This window comes from Macrotis lagotis, chromosome 8, assembly GCF_037893015.1.
Source record: "Macrotis lagotis isolate mMagLag1 chromosome 8, bilby.v1.9.chrom.fasta, whole genome shotgun sequence".
Lineage (NCBI taxonomy): Eukaryota > Metazoa > Chordata > Mammalia > Peramelemorphia > Peramelidae > Macrotis > Macrotis lagotis.
This window is the reverse complement of record NC_133665.1, coordinates 21428581-21451092: the sequence shown is the minus strand read 5'-3', so window position 1 is coordinate 21451092 and position 22512 is coordinate 21428581. Positions and strand designations below refer to the sequence as shown.

Here is a 22512-nt window from a genome sequence, read left to right as displayed (position 1 = left end):
TTAGACAAATGGCATATTTAGAAAACAATTTTTACACTGAGGCATTTATCAGTATTATAGTGATTTCAGTATTTAGCATGAAATTTAAAAAAATTATTGGGTGCCTGCTGTATACAAAACATAATACTTGAGGAGGGGAGGGGAGAAGATACAATATTTATACTAGACTAATAATGGGGGGCGGAGCCAAGATGGCGACAAGAAGGGATCAAGTCTTAGGTGCTCTCTGATGAAAACGTGAAACTAAGGACTCTAACTAAACTTTCGAGAGACAGAACCCACAAAGGGAACCAGTGAGGCAGTTCTCCTACTCAAGGTAACCTGGACAAGAGCAGAAAGGCTCTGCTCCCCGGGTCGGAGAGGCGGAGGGGTGGCTCCCCAGAGTGAAAGAACTTCAGACTCCCGGAGGCAGCCCCAAGGCGTTGGGAGCCGGGCTCACAACAGCAGGCAAGTCTCCTGAGCTGCACCCCGGGGAGCACCAGGCACAAAGTGGGGGAACAGAGGGGGACCTCTGCCAGAGTGAGCACATGGAACTCAGCCCTCAGGGCACACAGCTAGAAGCTTGGTCTTTCTGCAGCCCTGATCCAGGAAACAGAAGCAGGCTGAGCAGGTAAGCAGGAGCCCCCAGGGCATGAGCCTATTGAGCTGAGGGAGGGGAGTGAAGAGAGACTGCTGAGCTCTGTCCTCTGCCCCCGGAACAGGACTCTGGGGTTCTGACCACATTCAGATCCTGATCGCAGTCTAGGCTCCCCCCATAGAACAGCAGGGCCCCCCCCCACCTCAGCCCCTTGGCAGAGGGGGGGCACTTATGATCATTCACAGACCAGGAGGGAGGAGAGAGCCTCACACATTGAGACCCTTGTGGGAGTGTCCCAAAAGCTCAGGAAGCACCCCAAAACCAGGCTCAGGCTGGGAGAATGAGCAAGCAGAGAAATAAGAGGAAGACCATTGAGAAATATTTTGCTCATGAGCCCAAGAAGGATCAAAATACTCAGTCTGAAGATGAGGAGGTACAAGCTCCTGCAGCTAAAGACTCCAAGAAAAACAGAAATTGGGTTCAGGCTATGACAGAGCTCAAAAAAGACTTTGAAAATCAAATGAAGGAGTTGGAAGAAAAACTGGGAAAAGAAAGGAGAGAGATGCAGGAAAAACATGAAAATGAAGTCAGCAGCTTAGTCAAGGAAATCCAAAAAAATGCTGAAGAAAATAGCATGCTAAAAACCAGCTTAGGTCAAATGGATAAAACAGTTCAAAAAGTTATTGAGGAGAAGAATGCCTTAAAAAGAAAAATTGGTCAGATGGAAAAAGAGATAAGAAAACTCTCTGAGGAGTACAAATCCTTCAGACAAAGAATAGAATTCAGGGAGATTGATGAATTTACCAGAAATCAGGAATCAATACTTCAAAACCAAAAAAATGAAAAATTAGAAGAAAATGTGAAATATCTCATTGAAAAAACAACTGATATGGAAAACAGACTTAGGAAAGATAATATAAAAATTATTGGAATACCTGAAAGTCATGATCAGGAAAAGAGCCTTGACATCATTTTCAAAGAATTACTACAGGAAAATTGCCCTGATATTCTAGAAGCAGAGGGCAAAATAGAAATGGAGAGAATCCACCAATCCCCCCAAGAAAGAGATCCCAAAATACCAACCCCTAGGAATATTATAGCCAAGTTCCAGAACTCCCAAGTCAAAGAGAAAATATTACAAGCAGCCAGAAGGACACAGTTCAAATATCATGGAGCTGCAGTCAGGATCACACAGGACTTAGCAGCAACACTGGAAGCTTGTAGGGCTTGGAATATAATATACCAGAAGGCAAAAGAACTTAGAATGCAGCCAAGAATGAACTACCCAGCAAGGCTGAATGTCCTCTTCCAAGGAAAAAGATGGACTTTCAATGAACCAGGGGAATTTCAAATGTTTCTTTTGGAATGGCCAGAGCTGAACAGAAGGTTTAATCTTCAGATACAAGACTCAGGTGAAGCATGGAGATTGGAGGAGAGGGGGGAAATATGAGGGACTTAATGATGATGAACTGCATGTATTTCTGCATAGAAAAATAACACTGATAATATTCATATGAACCTCCTCAGTTAATAGAGCAGGTAGAGGGAGCTTTTATAGTTGAAGCACAGGAGAAAGCTGAATTCAAAGATAAAATATGGTGTAAAAATGGAGTCAATAGAAAAAAAGGGAAATGTAATAGGAGAAAGAAAAAGGAGAGGGGGAATAGGCCAAGATATTTCATATAATAAGATTTTTCTTTATTACAATGAGCTATTGCAATGATATGGAAGTGGGGGGAGGCAAGGGGGAATGAGGGAACCTTTGCTCTCATCAGAGGTGGCTAGGAGAGGAAATAGCATATATACTCAATGGGGTATAGGCATCTGGAGTAAGAAGGGGGGGGAGCAGGGGGAAGGGGGGGATGTGAATAAAGGAGGAGGGGATGGACCATGGGGGGAGAGTGGTCAGATATAACACATTTTCTTTTTTACTTCTTGCAAGGGGCTGGGATTGGAAGGCCTGTCCAGGACCATAGGGCCAGGTGGATTCTGGGCCTAAGGGGTGGTATGGGGGCTCAGGGCTTCTTGTCCCCAGGACCAGGGATCTGTCTGCTGTGCCACTCAGTGACCCTGCAGCAGAGTCAGAGTGAAAGGAGAGAGAAAATATAGTACATGGTAGTGGAGAAATAAGAAAGGAGGGAGTTGCAATCAGCAATGGCAACATTGGAAAAATATGGAAGTAACTTTTGCGATGGACTTACCATAAAGAATGCGATCCACCCATGACAGAGCTGTTGGTGTTGGAACACAGACTGAAGCACATTTTTATTATTATTATTTGGGGGAGGGTGCAGGGCAAATGGGACTGGGTGGCCTGCCTGGGGCCACATAGCAGGGCGATCTTTGGGTGTCTGGGGCCAGATTTGGATCTGGGTGCTCCTGACTCAAGGGCCAATGCTCTGTCTGCCACCCAGCCACCCTTACTATAATTACTATTTTATTTTATTTTGGGTCTTTTTTTTTCTTCTTTTAGTTTTTTGCAGGGCAGTGGGGATCAGGTGGCTTGCATGTCACACGGCTGGGTGATCATTGGGTCTATGGGGCTGGATGTGGGCTCAGATGCTCGTGGCTCCAGGGCTGGTGCTTTGTCCATTGCGCCACCTGGCCATACCTACAATTATTACTATTATTCTTTTTTTAATTTTATTTTTTTTCTCTCCCCTTTACTTTATCGCCCAAGCAAGTCTATATTCATGGGGGGAGGGGTATTTTGTTTACTCTTAAACAAGAATATTTTATTAATGTAAAAAAAACCATTTGTACAAAATGAGAATTAAAAAATAAAATAAAATAAAAAAAAGACTAGTAATGCCCTTAAGGAACATATAGTCTAATAGAAAGATACAAAATCAATACAGACAGCTACCAAATACAATATTATATAATAAGTGCAGTAAGGTGTTAGAAAACAAAAGCACCAAGTTTAGTACCAAGGAGGAAGATTTTTATCAACCAGGGGATCAAAAAAAGGCTTCCTGAACAAAGTGACTTTTGAGTTGAATTTTAAAGAATGGTGTAGTGGGGTGGCTAGGTGGTGCAGTGGGGTGGCTAGGTGGCGCAGTGGATAAAGCACCGGCCCTGGAGTCAGGAGTACCTGGGTTCAAATCATGTCTCAGACACTTAATAATTACCTAGCTGTGTGGCCTTGGGCAAGCCACTTAACCCCACTTGCCTTGCAAAAAAGAAAGAAAGAAAGAAAGAAATTTAACAAGCCAATGATGAGAAAACATCCAGGAATGTGATACACAGAGACGTGAGAGTGCAATGTATATATGAGGAACAGACAGTTATTTGGCATGGCCTAAGGTAAAGAGTGGTGGTGGTGGTGGTGGTGGTGGTAATTAACATTTAGTAAGCTTAGAAAGGTAAAAATGATGCTAAACTTTGAAGGGTTAAATGCTAGGAAGAGGAATTTGAATTTATTTTTTACTAGGTAATAAGTTATCACTAGATATTTTTTTTTAGGTTTTTGCAAGGCAAATGGGGTTAAGTGGCTTGCCCAAGGCCACACAGCTAGGTAATTATTAAGTGTCTGAGACATGATTTGAACCCAGGTACTCCTGACTCCAGAACTGGTGCTTTATCCACTGCGCCACCTAGCTGCCCCTAGAGATTTTTTAATGGAGAAGTGATGGGACTAAATCAATGGCTAAGAAGCATGAAGGATGGAAGAGAAAGAAGAGAATTTGAAGGTTCAATAAGGAGACCAATTCAGGCAAGTGACAATAAGGTCCTAAAGAAGGATGGTGGCAGATTAAAGGAGGAAAGATGGAGTTGAGAAATATAGTGAAAATAGGAATAATATGGCCTGGAAGCTGATTAGACCTGAAAAGTAAAGGGAAATGAAAAACATGAGATCAGTTATATGATGATAATGACAGAAATAGTGCAGTAAGGAGGAGGAACAGATTTAAGAAGGGAAAAGAGTGAATTTGATTATGGCCTAGAAAAATTTGAGAAAGACATGCAATGGGAAATATCTTGTAGCAGGAAGAAATGAGATTCTGGAACTTAGAAAAGAAAAACTAAGATGGGAAACTAACCAGATTTAGGACTTATCTACACAGAGATGGTCTTTAAAGCCACGAGAATGCAAAAGACTGTCAAAGAATAAAGCATAAGAGAGAAGAGAGAAAGGATAAGAATAGAGCTTTGGTGAATACTGACATTGAAGGGATAGAAGAAAATAAGGAGACTGGCATAGTGACAATAATTACAGATGAGAAGTAAAACCAAGAGTGTATGGTATCTGAGGTTGAGGGATAAGAGAGTATGTATTTGGGATTAACAGTATTAGCAGTTGAAGAGAAAGATCCTACATCAGAAGGATGAAGAATCAATCAACAAGCATTTATTATGCTCCTTTGTGCTAGGAAATGCACTAAATATGTGCAATACATTACACAAAGAGGCAAAAGACAGTCTCTGCCCTCAGGGAACTTAGAATCTAATGAGGGAGACAACATGCAATTAAGTGTATAGCTCTATACAGGACAAATGAGAAACAATTGTTGGAAGGAAGACACTGACTCTGGCAAATGGAAAGTCATTGATAACCTTTGAAAGAATATTTTCATTCAAGTGGAAAGATCAGAAGCTTAACTGCAAGAGATTAATGAGAGAGCATCATGAGAAGGAAGGGATCAAGAAGAGACAAATTTTTAAAGGAATTTAATTGTTAAAGTAAGGAAATGGGATAACTCTCTTGGTTCCCCTCCTACTTATCTGACTACTCCTTTGCAGTCTCATTTGCTGATCTTCATCAAGGTTTTACCCTCTAACAGTGGGTTTCCACTAAGGCTCTGTCCTGGACCCTCTTCACTTCTCCCTCTATGCTGTTTCATTTGGTTATCTCATCAGTTAACATGGATTTAATTATCGTCTCTATACCAATGACTCTTAAATCTACTTACCCAGCCCTAACATCTCTAATTGCCTATTAGATATCTTGAAGCAGACATCCTGAAGATGTATTAAACTTAACATGCCCAAAGCTGAACCCATTATTTTTTATCTCCCAGTCCTCCCCCCTTTCAAACTTCTCTCTTACTTTGAGGGTACCACCATCCTTCCAGTCCCTGAGGTGTTATCTTTGATTCTAGGGCTGGCACTTTATCTACTATATCACCAAGCTGCCCCTTCACTCTCTCACTCCCTTCCCCCTATCAAATCTGTTGCCAAATCCTGTCAATTTTAACTTCATAACATCTTTTGCATATTCCATCTTCTCTTCTCTGACACTGCTAAGGTGGGAAGGGACTCTCACCACCTTAAGCCTGGACTATTGAATAGCTTTCTGTTTGGTATACTTTTATAAATTTTTCCCCACTACAATCTATCTACCTCTCACCTGTCAAAGTGATCTTCAAAAGTGTAAGTCTGACCTCCTAGATCCAGACATTTTTTCCTAGTGCATCATTACTGCCTGCTGGACACATATATACATGCACATATGTGTATATATATATATATATATATATATATTTATGTATATTCATATATATAAGAATATGAATTAAACTTTCAATATTTTCCCCAGAACTTGCCCTGTTCTCCCAATTTCCATATTTCTGGCACCAAGATCTTCCTTGATACTCAGCTCCAGAACCACAGAGTTATCTTGGAAAGAGCTCTGATTTAGAGTCAGAAATCTTACATTGAACCCCTGGCTCTATTATTTGTTTATTATGTGATTTCAGGCAGGTCATAGGATCATAGACTAAGTGGTGGAAGGGAATCAGAAGTCATTGAATCCAAGCACCTCACTTTATAGTTGGGGAGACTGAGGCCCAAGAACATATACTGACTTGGCCAAGGTCACAGATTAGGTCTTGGAAATGGGATTTGAACCTAGAATTTTTGAATCTAGAGTCAGAATTCTTTTCAATGTACAATTTCTTCTCCAGGTAAATTGCCTAATCACTCTAGGTCTTAAGTTTCCCTATGCATGAAATGAAAAAATGTGGATTATATAATCCCTCTGGTTCTTTCCAGCTCAAAATTTTATAATTCCATTGATCTTCCCTAATCCCCCCCAATCTAAACCCACACAATAATTCTTTCTCTTTGTCACTCCTCCTCTACACTGCCATCAGAATATTGCCACCTGCTGAAATTCTTACCTTCTTGAAGAGTTGATCTCTTAAACAATACATTATGTTGATAATAACAATTCTTATTAGACATCATTACATCTTTAAAATAACCACTTGCATGGAATTGCAAACATTATAATGACTATTTAGCAATTCTGAGTAAAACAAAGTAAAGCATGGGCCAATTTAGTGGGGGGGGGGGGAGGGCAGTGGTAGACTTGGAATTAGAGGACCTTGGTTCTCTGCCAAGCTCTTGGACAAATGTTTGAACAAATCCAATGGGATAATACTACTTGTACAACAATATATGGTTACAGAGGAAACCAATTATATTGAAATACAGCTATCAAAACCAAATGCCTATGAAGGCACTGTGGCATAATGGCTCAAGAGCTGAGGTTGGAACCAGTAAAACTTAGGTTCAAGCCTTCCCTCTGGCACATCCTCCTAAGAGGAGAAGTTGCTAAACTGTATTGGAAGAGGAGTTTTTTTTCACCTGGAGTTTCTATACAAAGGAAATGAGAGGTCCAGTCCCTATTACTATTACTTACCCCACAGAGTTAATGGGAGATAAGTACTTTGTATATCATGATAAAAATGTGAGCTATTGTTCTCAAAACAATGGAGATCATAAGGCCAAATTTTAGAGGGTATCTTTTAAATTTCTTTGTATCCCCCAGTTCTTAACATAGTGTTCACACCTGGTAGATACTGAATAATTTCTTGTTGGCTTTAATGGTAGCACATTCATTTCATAATAACTGATTTTTTTAAAAGCCTGCCATTTATTTCCCTTTTAACTTTTTCTGCTTGTGTCTCTCAGATGCTTTAGTACAGGAGTTCTTAACCATAGGGTCTGTGACTTAAATTTATTTTTGATCACTGTATTTCAATATAATTGTTTTACTTTGTAATCTAATATATTTAACATATGCATTTTAAAAACCATTATTTAGAGAAGGGCTCTATAGGCTTCACCAGATTGCCCTAAGAACCTATGATGCAACAAAACTTTGGATTGATTACCTTACCTGTGTTGTACTTGACTTCCAAAAGTGTATGTCTCTCCAGTTGCCACTGCATTAGCTACAGAAGGTGGGGGTCCACAGGAGAGGAGCTTACAACTTGGATAAGGTTTGCTCCATGTCCCTTTCTCTGTACAAATCAAGTCAGACCTGTCCTGCATGACATAGCCAGTCACACAAGTGTAGGTTATTGCATTCTCCTCCAAGGAACTGTTTCCATTGATGAAAGCATTCAAGATTGTTGGTGGGGGACCACAAGAACTGCGTCCACAGAATGGAAAGCCAGCACTCCACTGCCCTGCTGTCTCACAAGTAATTTCAGAAGGCCCCAGGAGCTTGAAGCCTTCAAGGCACTGAAACTGGGCAACCTTTCCACAACTGAAATCTTCCCCAACAACGAGCCCATTTTGAATCAGAGGTGAAGGACATTCACAAGGCAGGCAAGAAGGGGGGCCATCACTCCAGGAGCCATTAGAAAGACACTGCCTCAAAGCAGAGCCATAGAGTTTATAACCAGGAAAGCATACATACTCTATATAGTCTCCAAAAGAAAAGGAGGAACCATTTAAGAAGCCATGGGAGAGGTCTTCAGGGGGACCACAGTTCACTGGTTTGCAGAGAGGTGCCTCTCCATTCCAGGTGCCATCCACCTGACAGGTTAGCTTTATGGTACCATGTAAAACATAGCCTTCATGACAATGGAAATCTATTTCCTTTCCAAAGCTGTGTTCCAGCCCACTAACTTCCCCATTGACAATCTGTGGTAGTGCAGGACACTTGATATCTACACAGACTGGAGTGACTCCACTCCAGGTCCCATTGGCCAGGCAAACTCGACTTCTAGGCCCTTCAAGCAGGAATCCTTCATTGCAAGAATATATAATCTCCTTTCCAAAGGTGTACTCATCCCCACTCACCTGGCTATTTTCTGAGACTGGGGGTGAATCACAGGCCACAGGGATACAAATTGGCTCATTCCCATCCCATTGACTATCTTCAAGACATGTTCTTCTGTTGGAGCCATTCAGTTCATACCCAGTGTTACATGAATAATGTAACACACTCAGATATGTATAATTTCCTCCTTGAATAGATCCATTCATCAGTTGGTTTGGTTTATTGCATGAAATTACCTCACAATGTGGGGCATTATCACTCCACTGTCGATTTGACAGACAAAGTCTTTTGCTAGAGCCCACCAGCATATACCCTTGATTACAGCCATAGTGTACTATACTGCCCATTGTATTTTCAGTAAAATGCAAAAATCCATTCTCTGGCTGGTGAGGCAAGTTACATTCGATTGAAATGCAGGCAGGGGCACTACCATTCCAAGTTCCATCTTCCTGGCAAATCAGAATATGATTACCCAAAAGTTCATGTCCAGGGTTACAAGAATATAAAACTCGAGTACCGTATAAAAAGTTGGGTATCTGTATTGCTGTAGAGCCTTTCATGTTTTTCTGGCTTCTGTCCATTGGATTAGATGAAAAAGGAGGGTGAGGAGTAAGATATGGGACTTCCATAGCATCATCTTCTTGATCAAAATAGCCTTCCTGTCCTTTAACTTTCACATAGTCTCCAAAATCAATATGGGGAGGAAGACCACAGTCTATTGGAAGACATGTTGGTATAAAACTAGACCACCCTGACTCATCACAGGTTTGCATGGCATGGCCCATCAACTGGAATCCTGGAAAACAGCTGTAAATAATCATGGCACCATAGCTATAATCCGCTCCTTCCACAAAACCATTTTCAATAGGTTGTGGGGGATCACAATAAATGGCACTACAAGATGGAACAGCTACATCCCAATCCCCTGTCTCTAAACACATCAGAGTTTTTGGTCCTTCAAGGTTAAAGCCCCTATCACATGAGTATGAAATGGTTTGTCCATAATGGAGATTTGTGTAAGATAGCTTACCATTTCGAATTTCACCAGGTTTTGGACACTCAATGGGTTTACAAGTTGGTTTTCCTCCAAGCCAGTGCCCATCTTCTCCACAAAGTATGGTCGTGTTTCCCATCAGTTCAAAGCCAGGTTTACATGTGTACAAGGCTGTGCTGAGGTAGGCAAGACCTTGAACATCTATGATGCCATTGGGTATTTCATCAGGCTGGGGGCATTCAACAGGAATGCACTCTGGCAGTGGAGAGCTCCATGTACCATCAGCTTGGCAAGAGGTGGTAGAATCTCCTTTCATGAAAAACCCATCCACGCAGGAATACTTGACAACACTTCCAAAATGAAGAGTGGGGGAAGATTCAGGAACACCAAAAGAAATGAGTGGAGGTGGGAGGCAGAGCACCATTTTACAAAAAGGAAAAGAGCCATTCCACTGTTGTGATACTGAGCATTTCAGGATAGAGGGTCCTTGGAGGATATAACCCTCTTTACAGGAAAACTGTACCAAGCCAACTTCATTAACCAGTTCCTTTAATACAAGTTGATTTTCTAGCAAGGGTGGATCTGGGCACTTGGCTGGCATACACTTTTGATTTGGCTTTTTGTTCCACTTCCCTGATTTTTGGCAGGTCCAAGAAGCATCTCCCATAAGGTCATAACCCTCATTACAAAAAAACTGAACCTTGGATCCCACCTCAAAGTTTTCTCCTCTGATATAGCCATTTTGGAGAGGTGGAGGTTTCCCACAGCTGAGGGGAATGCATGTTGGAGGGGATTCACAATACCATTGGCGATTGGCTTGGCAGACACATATAGGACTTCCCACCATCTTGTATCCTGTATTACACTGATACTTCACTTCACTTTCAAAGACCTTCCCAGTTGAGTGCTATAAAATGGGGAATAAAATAATAGGGCATGTTTGAAAATGCAACCTGAGGTTTAATCATGTTAGATCAGATAATTTATTTTGTTCATTGAGAAGAAAATAACTAAATGACAATGAAATTAAAATGCCCATAAAGAAAATGAACCATGCAAGTTTTCTAAATGTTATGCTCCATTTTTTTTAATTAGAAGGTAAAAATAACACCTGGAAATTGCAACAAGCTTCATTCACATTATGCAACTGACATCCTTCTAGACATTTATTAGGTACATTTTTTATGCATTGAATGATGTAGCCTTGGAAATAAATTTCAAAATAATTTCCAAGAGAATGCTCAAATTGGTCTTAGGCAAAAATGAATTATAAAAATGCATACTTTTATCTATCCATTTATCATGTAGACCTGGGGGCTGGGACAGAAATTCTCATTCTTGCCACCTTTGCTACAGTAGTCATTAAGGGGGGAAAAAAGATGACAGATACAAATAATCATTGACTAGATTAAAATATGTCAATTTTAGCAAAAAAGTATTTTAGATTCAACATATTATTAACAGTATTAACTAGAGCTTTAATTGGGGGCACCTACTGTATTTTGCCATATATAAGATGCACCCTTTTTTTGAAAAATTAGGGGTATAAAAACTGGAAGCATCTTATTCAGTGGTTGTAGATTTTTTTACTTGCATTTCCCACTTTTTCATGCTTGTTGTCTTTGTGCTCATTATTTCGAGTTTATTGCTAGTATATTAGGTTGTGTTTTGCCACATTCTGCCCAGAAATGATTGAGAAAAGATTTTTGTATAGTACTGAATTCAAAGTGATCCAGTTTGCAATAGTAATGGAGGGCATATCTTGAAAGACTGAACAAAGTAGGAGAAATTTGAATAGCATGGGGATAAAACACTGGCATGAGTTAATGAAACCTCTGTCCTTGGAAACTTTAAAGGAAGCAATGGGCAATCATTTTACCTAAACAGTTCAGATTTCCTCCTGCCTGAAAAGAGGAGATCGAATCAGATAAGCTCTCAAAATGTCATCCAGTTCTATAATTCTATAAAATAAGATTTGTTTGACAGAGGTTTGCTTTTCAGCCAACATTCTTGGGACATAACTGTCCAGCCATGAAACTAGTGGCCTCAATAAATTCAACATGTTCTTTCTTATTAAAATTTTAGGGCAAGGTCACGATGCATTCACAAAAAAAGTCTTAGGATGAATGACAGTAGATGATATTGTTAAAGGTAGAGGCACCCACACAATGCTCTCTCTGCCACTAAGATTAAACCTATTGTATTTTGAGTTCATGGCTTTAATAGCTGGTCATGGGTATTATTAGTGACTGCATTCATTATATTATGTGTGAACAAATCATATATACTATATTACATATGTGAAATATATAAATATAATGTATATGTATATATATATATATATGTATATATATATATATATATATATACACACACACACACACATGCACATGCCCATTATTTTTAAAATAAATTGCCCCAAACCCCTTCATTCTCCTTTCTCAGAAGTTGTTTATTGTTTCTACATTTTCCTGTCTCTTTTTCTTTCAACTATCTTTTTTTTTTTTTTTGTGGTTTGGTTATTGTTTCTGGTAACTTAACTTTCTTTTAATTTTTTTTAAGTGACTTTACTTTCAAATCATTGACTATTTAGTGCTATCCTACTTGCATGATAATGTTCTGGATACCAGACAATCAGTAACCATAGACTGAAGCTATTTCCTATTTCTTACCTCCACAAATCCATTCTCAATTTTGGGTGGTTCATTACAAGATACTGGGTGGCAGGTAGGTATACGACTTCCCCACTGTCCTGTGGCTTCACAGGTACTCTTCTTCTCTCCTTTGATATAGAATCCCCTGTTACAACTATAAGCCACCACAGCCCCAAAACTGTAGTTGCTTCCACTTGCATAGCCATTTTTGATACTTGGTGGTTCTCCACACCGAACTGGGATACACTGAATTGACATGGGAGAAGGGCTCCAGTGGCCACCTCGCATACACTCAATCTTAGCTGAGGTGTTTAGCACAAAGCCCTCCATGCATTTAAAGCTTACAATGGATCCAGCTGCAAATCTGGCTTTGCTTACAGATTCCAGGATGCTATATAAGACAGCTGGGGGTTTCTCACAGAAATCAGCTATGCAGCGGGGCACAGTCTGGCCCTCCAAGGGGACCCACTGCCCCTGAGCATCACAGTGTAACTGGGAGTTGCCGGCCAAGCTATACCCATCTGCACAGTAGTAATAAGCAACATCTCCATATAAGCGATGACTAGTCTCTGGGGAGGCATTTTCCACACTAGGAGGTTCATCGCAGGAAACAGCAAGGCACTGTTGATTATTTTCACTCCATATGCCACTTGCCAGGCATTCAATTATTTCAGCACCAATAAGAGTGTACCTGTGATATTGAAGGAAAGAAATGAATACCAGGCAGGGGTTTGGAAGCATTCTTTGGATGCATTTTTAATTTTTTTCAATTATCAAACATCAAATTTCTTTCTCTCTCACTCTAGTATTTTTCCTCCAAAAATTTTCCCCTTAAATGAATGCATTTTATTTTTAAGGTAAATGAAAAAAGGCAATCATCTATAAAATTGTGTAACATAAATCTAAACATAGATAGCATAGATCTAAAAAGTTGAGAAACCTCAGAGGCAATCTGAACCAGTTCCCTCATTTTATAGACTGGGATATTAGATAAGATAGTAAGTAAAGAAAGAATATGAAAGAAAGTCCTCTGTCTCTATAGTCAATGCTCTTTTTAGAATCAATATGATCTTTACCAGGACAGCTAGGTGGTGCAGGTATAGAGTGTCATACCCAGAGATCAGAAGACTCATTTTCTTGGCCACAGATACCTACTATGTTTCCCTGGGCAAATCAGTTACCTCTATTTGTTTCAGTTTCCTCATCCATAAAATGAGTTGAAGAAGGAAAAGGCAAACCATTCCAGTATCTTTGCCAAAAAAAACCCAAATGGGATTATAAAGAGTTTGATATGACTGAAAATGACTGAACAACAAATGCCCTTCCACCATACTACTTGATGGTGACATGGATAGAACACTGGCCTTGGAGTCAGGAGGACCAGAATGCAAACCCAGCCTCAGACACTTTACTCTTACTATTGTATGACCTTAAGTCACTTAACCCCGATTGCCTCACATCCAGGGCCATCTCCGATTGTCTTGATTCACATCTGATCATTGGACCCAGTTGGTTCCACAGGCAAAAGTGAGGTTGGTGACTTAGCATAATACCCCCTCACTCCAAATTCAATTCATGTGTTTGTCATGACATCACATCCTGGTGTTGTGATCCTCTTTGAAATGAAAGACCAAAAAACAGTAAAGGAATATAAATATAGTACTTTACTGCAAATAAACACTGAGATAAGTGAAAAAATTTTACTCTATTAGGTTTGCTTTTCATCTTTTACATTATCATCTTTCATATCTTTATTGTACAATAAGGTAGAAAGAATACTGGATTGGGGGGTAAGGAAATTTAGACAACAACCCAGCTAATACAGCAAATTTAGCATCATAAACAGTGCTGTGAACATAATAAGGATTCAACTTTTGTTGAGTGACTCAAATAGTTTTGACTTTGTGCAAATAAAGTCTGAGTTTTTCTCATTTATGAAATAATAATGATATTCACATTTTCTATCTCATAGAGTTGTTATGTGAAGATCAAGTGAAAAAATGTTTGGAAATGTTGTAAAGTCCCACTCAAATATAGATCATTATTACTAATAATAAATGGTTAACAAAGAATAGGAAGTTTTGAAATGTAAATAGCTAGACAAATATACATTAGCATTATTATTATTAAAAGCAAATGGTAAAATTTAAAATGTTAGAAAGAATTTTGAAGTGTTAAAAAAGAATTATACAAATTTAAGCTATTAATATTCCTAGTAATACATGTTCAAGTTTATGAATTCTACTTTTCTTTCTCCTTCACAGAGATATAACTATAACTGCTACACAAAATTAATATAACACACTAAACAATAGTAATTTAAAAACTATCCATAGTTCATTTTCTTAAAAGAAAATATGGTTCCCTACTTTGATCCTTTTCAAATACACAAATTTTTTGTTACTTGTCAACTTAAAATACTAATAACTAGTCTTTGATCAGTGTTATATATTCAAAGGCAGCAAATTACTAAGGCAATTTCATTCTATTTATTCTTTTTAAAAGGCAGCTGCTTAAACATACATCACACTGCTCTTTTAAATTCTGCCCATGAAAAGAACATATCTAATAACCTGGCATGCAGGAATTTTTCCAGATAAATTCTCAATTGAATTAATGAAAATTGCAACTGTAAAATCCTTCTCATTTTTTATTAGAATTTGTTTTCAAAAGATGATCAAGATTCTAAAAACACAAAAATTTAAAACAGATCATTTTACAAGTCCTTGTATAGTATCTTTGTTTTGTGTTTTTTTTTCTCAGACCTAAATCCTAATCCATGCTGGTAGATGAAACTTTTAAAATATTTGTCTAGACCAAAAATGGCTGAAAATCAATGACATATCCCAATGCTTTAGTCTCTGCATTATTTAAAATTATGTCTATAATTTTAGCTTGTGTGTCATAACATATAAAGAGCTATTGTTCAAACTAAGAAAACAGGGTTTCAAGGTCTGCCTCCTACATTTAGACTGGGTGACTGGGGAAAAACATAGCATTATTTTAGGTAACTCCCTTAGCTTGAAGCTGCAGTGTCAGCCTTCATTGGGAGAAGAGTTTTTCATAGTCCCCAAGTCAATGAAGTCTTAGCTCATCTTCCTTATTAAAGAAATTAGTATTTAGTCACATTCATCATCTATCTCAAAATTTCATATACATGTGTTTTCTAAGAACTAGACCAATCTATGAAAATTCTCTTCCCTCCTCCTCCTCCTCCCCCTCCCCTGTCCAATTCATTGCAGTAGTATTTTAAAATTCTAAATATAAAAATTCTGTAGATCTTTAGCCAAAGGAAAGTCATTATAAAAATAAAAATAGTCACCATAATATAGTTTGCCCTGAATATATGTGAATCATTTCAATGCTTAAAAATAAATTTAAGGGGCAGTGCCTTAATGGAACAAAGATAAATTGTGCCATATTTTGAATTCTTACCCCAAAAGAAAACCCTGAGGTGATGCCACATAGGATGAAGAGGACCTTGTATTCCTAATGTTGTTGGCATTTAAGCCTTGGTTGGAGAAGCTTGAAAGACTAGGTTGGCTACTAGATACTCTGTATCATAAAGTTGTTTCACCATAGGTTACATTTAATGGGTAAAGTAATTTGTTGTGATGTGCATTTTTGGAGCAACAATGAAATCATGCCTCTTAAAGGATCAAAGTATATTTTAGATTAGAAAATGGAGAGCATAATAATGTGGAAACAACATGGGAAATGTTTTGTGTGCATGATTTCCAGAAAAATTTGCCTCTCATTTTGCCGTTCTCATGAAACTGAAAAAGTGTCCCTATGATTTCTTGTGATCAAGACTTGGTGTCCCAAAAGTCTTAGTGCATTAAAAACATAATTTTTTAATAGCTTAAAAATGCACAAAGACTTTTGAGACACTGTGTTTCAGGGGAAAATAGTAATATGTGCAGAATATGTTTATTCAATCTGTAGCAGATTGAATATTATACTAAGTCACATGATATAGTTTGTTAGGGCTAAATAAACATTTATTTTTTTTAAATTATGCATAATATGCATATGATTTCATTCTTACATGAAGCCTATAATCCCTGGGAGTCTGTGGCCAATCACTTGGGGCAAATCTCAGAGAATCTGTAGAAAAATATCTCTTAATTTTTGTTTATTTTTTGAGTCCTAAGAATCTAAAATCACTTTTACTTACATTGCCTTTTCCTTTAAATACAAATGAATGAATAATATATAGAAGATCTGAATGCCTTTTGAGGAGAAACAAAAAGAATCTGCTTTCCTAGCTCATGACCATTAAATGACAATATATTCATAGTCATTTACAAATTATTCTCTTTCTTTAAAAGACCTGAATCTTAAAAAAAAATCTCAAGAGGACATTTTGAACTCAATAATCAGAGACAACAATGAATGTAACATTTGTTCATTTTAGATTGTTAGGATAACATTGTCCATGGTATTATATTTCTACTGACCACTGAACAAGCTGAAGATCTTTTCATATTTTGTAATTCCAGTGATCTACCTAGATAGGTGTCAGTAATTCCATCTAACTGGAAATTATCTGCTTAATCACATAAAATGAAGAAAAATTCTAGATTTCATCATCAGAACTTGTTTTGAGTAGTTGATTTGTTCTTACCAAATTATTTGTATTAATTAATTATAAAGGCAGAAATTGGCATCTTAAAGTAAATAAAAGGCTAGGCTTAATTAATAGTTTTGAAGATTTGGGTTCAACCTTGCCTCTGATGTAGTCTGGTTTTGTGATGACAGGTGAGTCAATTAATTGAAGAAATCATAAGATTGCACCAAAACAACAGCAAGAAAAACCCTGTAAGTGCAGTTCCCTTAGGATATGCAAAAAGCATAGTCTTTCCATATAATCTTTTAAAAGGCAATCCTTAAAATTAAAAAGACAAAGAAACAAATTAAAAATGAAATCCTTCATTGCTCTAAAAAATCGTAGACCAATCATACTATTGGACATTACTTTGCAAGCTATGTCAGCTTTCTTAGCAACATTTTGCATTTTTTGTTTTTTCTGAGTCATTTCAATCTTGCCAGGCAATTTTTAACCTAATTCGGGGTTTTCTTGTCAAGATACTGGAATGATTTGTCATTTCCTTCTCCACTTCATTTTACAGGTAAGAAAACAGAGGCAAACAGGGTTAAGAGTGACTTGCTCAGACCAGGAGAACGTTATTTATATCAACAGCAACATCATGAAGTGATCAACTATGATGAATGCAGCTCCCTTCAGCAGTTCAGTGATCAAGGACAATCTTGAGAGACCTGTTATAGAAAATATCTCCACATCCAGAGAAAAACTATGCATTCTGAATGCAGAGCTATGCATACTATGTTCACTTTTTAAAACTTATTTTATGTTTTTTCCTCTTATGTTTTTCCCCCTCTTAGTTCTAATCCTTTCACAATATGACTAATATGGAAAAACATGAGTGTAGCTGTATAACCTATATCAAATTCTTTGCTGCCATGGGGAAGGGAAAGGGAAGGGAGGGTGGTAGAAAAATGTTGAGTTCAAAAGCTTGCAAAAAGGATGACTTGAAAACTATATTTGCATATAATTGGGGGCAAAATAAAAGAGAAAAAAAGAGTACCTTACTTAGTGTTGCACAGCTATTAAGTGTCTGAGGTGGAATTTGAACTCAAGTCTTCCTGATTCCAGGCCTAATGCTCTATCTCTGTACCATGTAGCTGCCCCAGTTTTCTCTCACATAGTGTCTTATTTGAGAAACAAAGAGAATTCAGTAATAATTATTTCACCATTAATCATTGTTTTGCTCTGGTATTTCATTACAATAAGAAAATAGGAACAATTTACAGTTATTTCAAGTGGTCTAAGATTTAAGACTAAGATTTTTTTTTTAAAAAGAGCCATATTTGGGCCAAGCCAGACAATCATGATAAAGATTCTGGGTTCTAAGCGCTACTTCAGAGAAGGCAAAACTCAGAATAAACAGGAACAAGCTCAAGACACCTAGGGATCTAACCCTAAATACGGTGTCAAAAAATGACCGAATCCTAAGAATCCTTTTTTATAGGAAAGCGTTGTTTAAATAGCTTGGCACAGCAGTTATTTAAGTTAGTGTCCTCCTGCTAAACCAATTAGAAAGAAAATGATCTTCCTTAATGAAAGGTATTATGATATTTTACCAGAAAAGTCAGTGAGACCTCTTAGTAAGTCTTGCAGAAATAGGCTAGACTTTTTTTTGGAAAAGAATACCCATCTGTCACTTGAATTTTCACAACTTTGATTTCTGGCACCTATGATATATAGTTCCTACTTTCATTAACAATATAGAAGTTTTATACTAGAAATTTTAAGATAATAGATTTAGAACATGGCCATTTGGTTAAAGACCTTAATCATGAATCGACTAGTATCCAGGGCCTGCTAAAGTCTCACGACAGTAGATGACTGACACTAAAATTGATTTGTTTATTACCCTAGGTAACATCTAGGTTTTCAAAGTTCTATCCCTTTATAAAGTTAGAACATCAGAAAGTAAAAACCTGGGGCTAATTAAATCAATTCCCTACAAGAATGCCTTTATTATGCTATGATTTCATATAATACTTTTTGACTTTATGGAGGGTGTGGTACCATGGCTTGGAACGGAAGGCAGAGTCCCTGTTATTTCCCTAGAACTCTTTGTTACATGACATCATTTCTCTTTACTGCCAGCTGGCTCACTGGTACCATCTACTACTGAGTTTTGGTTGCCACCTCCTTTTTCTAATTTTTTTTGATTTTCTACTTTTCCTTCTGGTTAGGTACATGAATATAGATTCTCTTCCCCTTTTCCTTCTATGTCCCCTAGAAGCAATAATACATGATCTTAAATAGCTTTTAAAAAGAATTACTACAAATACTATAGGAAAGAATTCAAATGCAGAGTTGGGGACACTGATAAAGAGGCTGTAATGATTATAAGTTGCAGAGCAGTATGGTATATTGGATTTGGTGTAAAAAGAGCTGAATCCCAGATTTGCCATCTACTATCCTGAGCAAATACTTTGAACTTTAGTTTCCTTATTTGTTAAATGAGGGAGGGTATGTAGATGATTTCTGAAATGCTTTCTACTTCTAAATCTATGCTCCAAAGAATCTTTTGACTATTGGGTTAGCTTTGATTCTCCATGTTAACTACTAACATCTAATTCCTCAAAGTTAATATGTAAAATTTTATGAGTGATATGAGGTACCCTTATCTTATTTACTGCATTTGCTTTACTTGAATATCTGTTGAATTTTATTGGTAAATATCCTTTTTTATATAATATTTAACTTGTAAGCCATCTCAAGTCATCTATAGATTAGGAAATTAATACTAAATAAACACATAATGAAATAGAACCTTATTAGCTACCAAAAGCAACTTATAGCGCATGGTAACTGTTAAAGGAGTGTGGAGGTAGATTATGGGTAGGGAAAAAACATAGACTTCTAAAGATGACTGGCCTAATTTTTTGGAGTTCATCTTAATATTTCATGAGTGGAGAGATATAAGGGTCTCTGCTTACTAATTCAGGACTGAACTTGAAGTTTCATTCATTCACTCAACAAATGTTTGTCCTTCATTTTTTTTTTTAGGTTTTTTTTTGCAAGGCAAACAGGGTTAAGTGGCTTGCCCAAGGCCACACAGCTAGGTAATTATTAAGTGTCTGAGACCAGATTTGAACTCAGGTACTCCTGATTCCAAGGCTGGTGCTTTATGCACTACGCCACCTAGCTGCCCCTGTCCTTCATTTTTGAAGAAGACCATGACATCAGGGAGATGATGTCATGACAAGCACATGATTTGGATTTGAGTGAGGGGTTTCTGTGCTAGGTCACTTTCTCCTCCTCCAGAGCCATCTGGGTCCAGTGACCAGATATGAATTAGGACAATTGGAGATGGCCCCTGAATGTGAGGCAATCAGGGTTAAGTGACTTGCCCAAGGTCACACAGCTAGTAAGTGGCAAGTATCTGAGGCTAGATTCAAACTCCTGTGTTCTTGACTCCAAGGCTAGTGCTCAATCCATTGTACCATCTAGCTACCCCACTCAACAAACATTTATTAAGTGTTTAATATGTGTCATTCAGTGTAGTAGGCACCAGGCAAATACAAACACTCCAAATCAGTCATGATCATGTGACTAAGAATTTCATATATATATGTGTGTGTGTGTGTGTGTGTGTGTGTGTGTATCTTCTACCAACTTTGAAGTCCCCAGAGAACAAAATAAAAAATATTTTCATACTTAAAAGATCATGTTGCAGAATATTATAGCAACAATTCAGTCATAATCATTTTAATTCCTCAGAAAACCACCCTTTTCTCATAAGATGTTATCAGAGAAAAGGTGTTTGGATTCATGAGACTCATGAGCAATTAAAAAGTAATTTGATAAGAGGTGTGGGAAGGGCTGTGTTTGTTCTTTTTCTCTTTGTTACTGGTCAAATCCTTTTCGTGACAATTGCCATGCTTAAGGAATATATTTGGTTATTGTTTAGCTCGATTTACTTTTTCTGTGCTCTGTTCCTTTACATTTACATACCCTTCTTTGCATTTATAAGTTACAGTGTTTCCAAATGTAAAATTATTCCCTTCAGTGATGGCATCTTTGACGGTTGGAGGGTTTCCACAGAAGACAAGCTCACACACAGGGGGTGGTGCATTCCAATTTCCTGTAGCTTTACATTCTATGACTGAAGGTCCCTGTAAGCTAAAAAGAACAATCATTTCACAACATTCATTAGCTATCCTTGGAATAGGACAAATAGGGTTAAAAGCAAGTGGAACAAAATTTAGGATTTTAATAGTAAAAAGAAATGTCTTTGCAGGAAAGATATGATTGAAAGCATAATTTCCATCAAGGAATTTAAGTGAATTAGATAATGGGAGAATAGCAGTGAATCTGGGCTTATATGTGGTGTTGAGAAAAAGTGGAAATATTTGTCTTATAAACCCATAGTGTTTGTTCTTGAGTCTTTTCTCTCTTATGTCTTCTTTGTGGTGCATAGCTTATTTGTGGGTTTTTGAATTGTACTCAATTTCTTGTCCTTAGAGAAGGTGCCCAGCAAAGGGTGTCAAGACTGATCTGGACACATAAACAAACATTTTTTATGATCTTATTTTATTTATGATGTATTTTGATGGGGTTTGTTGATTTATTTATATGCATAAATTTATTTCCCTCCTAATATATTTCAGGAGTATAAAAAGCACTGGATTTGGAGATTTAACTTGACCAACCCAGGCTCTGATATTGAATTTTTTTTTTTACTTTGGGGGGATCCTTAACTTTTTTGACCCTTGTTACTCATCTATAAAACAATATTTGCAATAATTACTTATTTCAATCATAATTGCAATAACTACTCATTGCAATGATAATATCTACTTTGTAAGCTCTAAACTCTTACATACAAGTGAATTATTTGGAACAAGGATTTACTGATAAATTCCAGTAGTTGTGTAAAGAAACATCTGAAGAATGATTTTTACCTGTATCCACTCTCACATGAATAGGTTGTAGTAGAAAGATATGTTAACCCATTTAGCACATATTTTCCATTTATTATGTCCTGTGGACTAGGGCATTTCACTAATTCACATGTAGGAGGAGATTGACTCCAAGCACCATTAGAAAGGCAAAATGATTCTTTTTCACCAACCAGTTTGTATCCTTTATTACACCTATAGAGGAGAAAAGAAAAATCCACAGGCACATTCTGTTTTCTTTTTTTCTTTTTTCCCCCTCCTGTTTTTCTTTTATATTTTTCAAGAACATTAGAAACTACAAAAATACATAAAAAATGTATGAAGATTTTTGTTGACTTAATTGCTGCCTTCAGATAATCTTCAAATAGTTGAATCCCATATGACTTACTGGCAATTCAATTTTTTAAAAACTGAATATGCAATTCATTTAATTCTTTATTAAATAAAATATATCTCATCTTCAGAACTATGCTCTCCCTTTCTACTCAGTGATTATTACCTCATAAGGACATTAAAAATATTCTTGTAGATTGTCTTTATCATAATCAGACTCCTACCTGTAAATCACTTTATTGCCATAGGTAAATGATGATCCCTCAATACCACAGTTCTCAGGAATAACAGGTCCACCACAGGAAACAGCTTCCAGGAAATGGAAAAAAAATACTATATTTGTTTAGCTGGCCAAAATAAAATGAAGATACAGATTTAAAAAAAATGTATCAGGAGTACACAGAGAGACCTAGGGAATTAGGGAGATCCTCTGCAG

The 22512-nt window shown here is 37.4% G+C and overlaps 1 protein-coding gene across 2 annotated transcripts in view; it reads right to left on the bottom strand.

Moving 5' to 3' along the window:
* The window catches only part of SVEP1 (sushi, von Willebrand factor type A, EGF and pentraxin domain containing 1), a 355068-nt gene that overhangs the window by 64150 nt on the left and 268406 nt on the right, over positions 1-22512 (bottom strand). For both annotated transcript variants that reach the window (XM_074196498.1, XM_074196496.1), the window contains 5 exons: positions 22301-22385; positions 21747-21938; positions 20797-20964; positions 12261-12933; positions 7704-10495 (listed from right to left, as the gene is read on the bottom strand). In XM_074196498.1, coding sequence (XP_074052599.1) covers positions 7704-10495; positions 12261-12933; positions 20797-20964; positions 21747-21938; positions 22301-22385 — 3910 coding nt within the window. The remainder of the gene's footprint in view (positions 1-7703; positions 10496-12260; positions 12934-20796; positions 20965-21746; positions 21939-22300; positions 22386-22512) is intronic.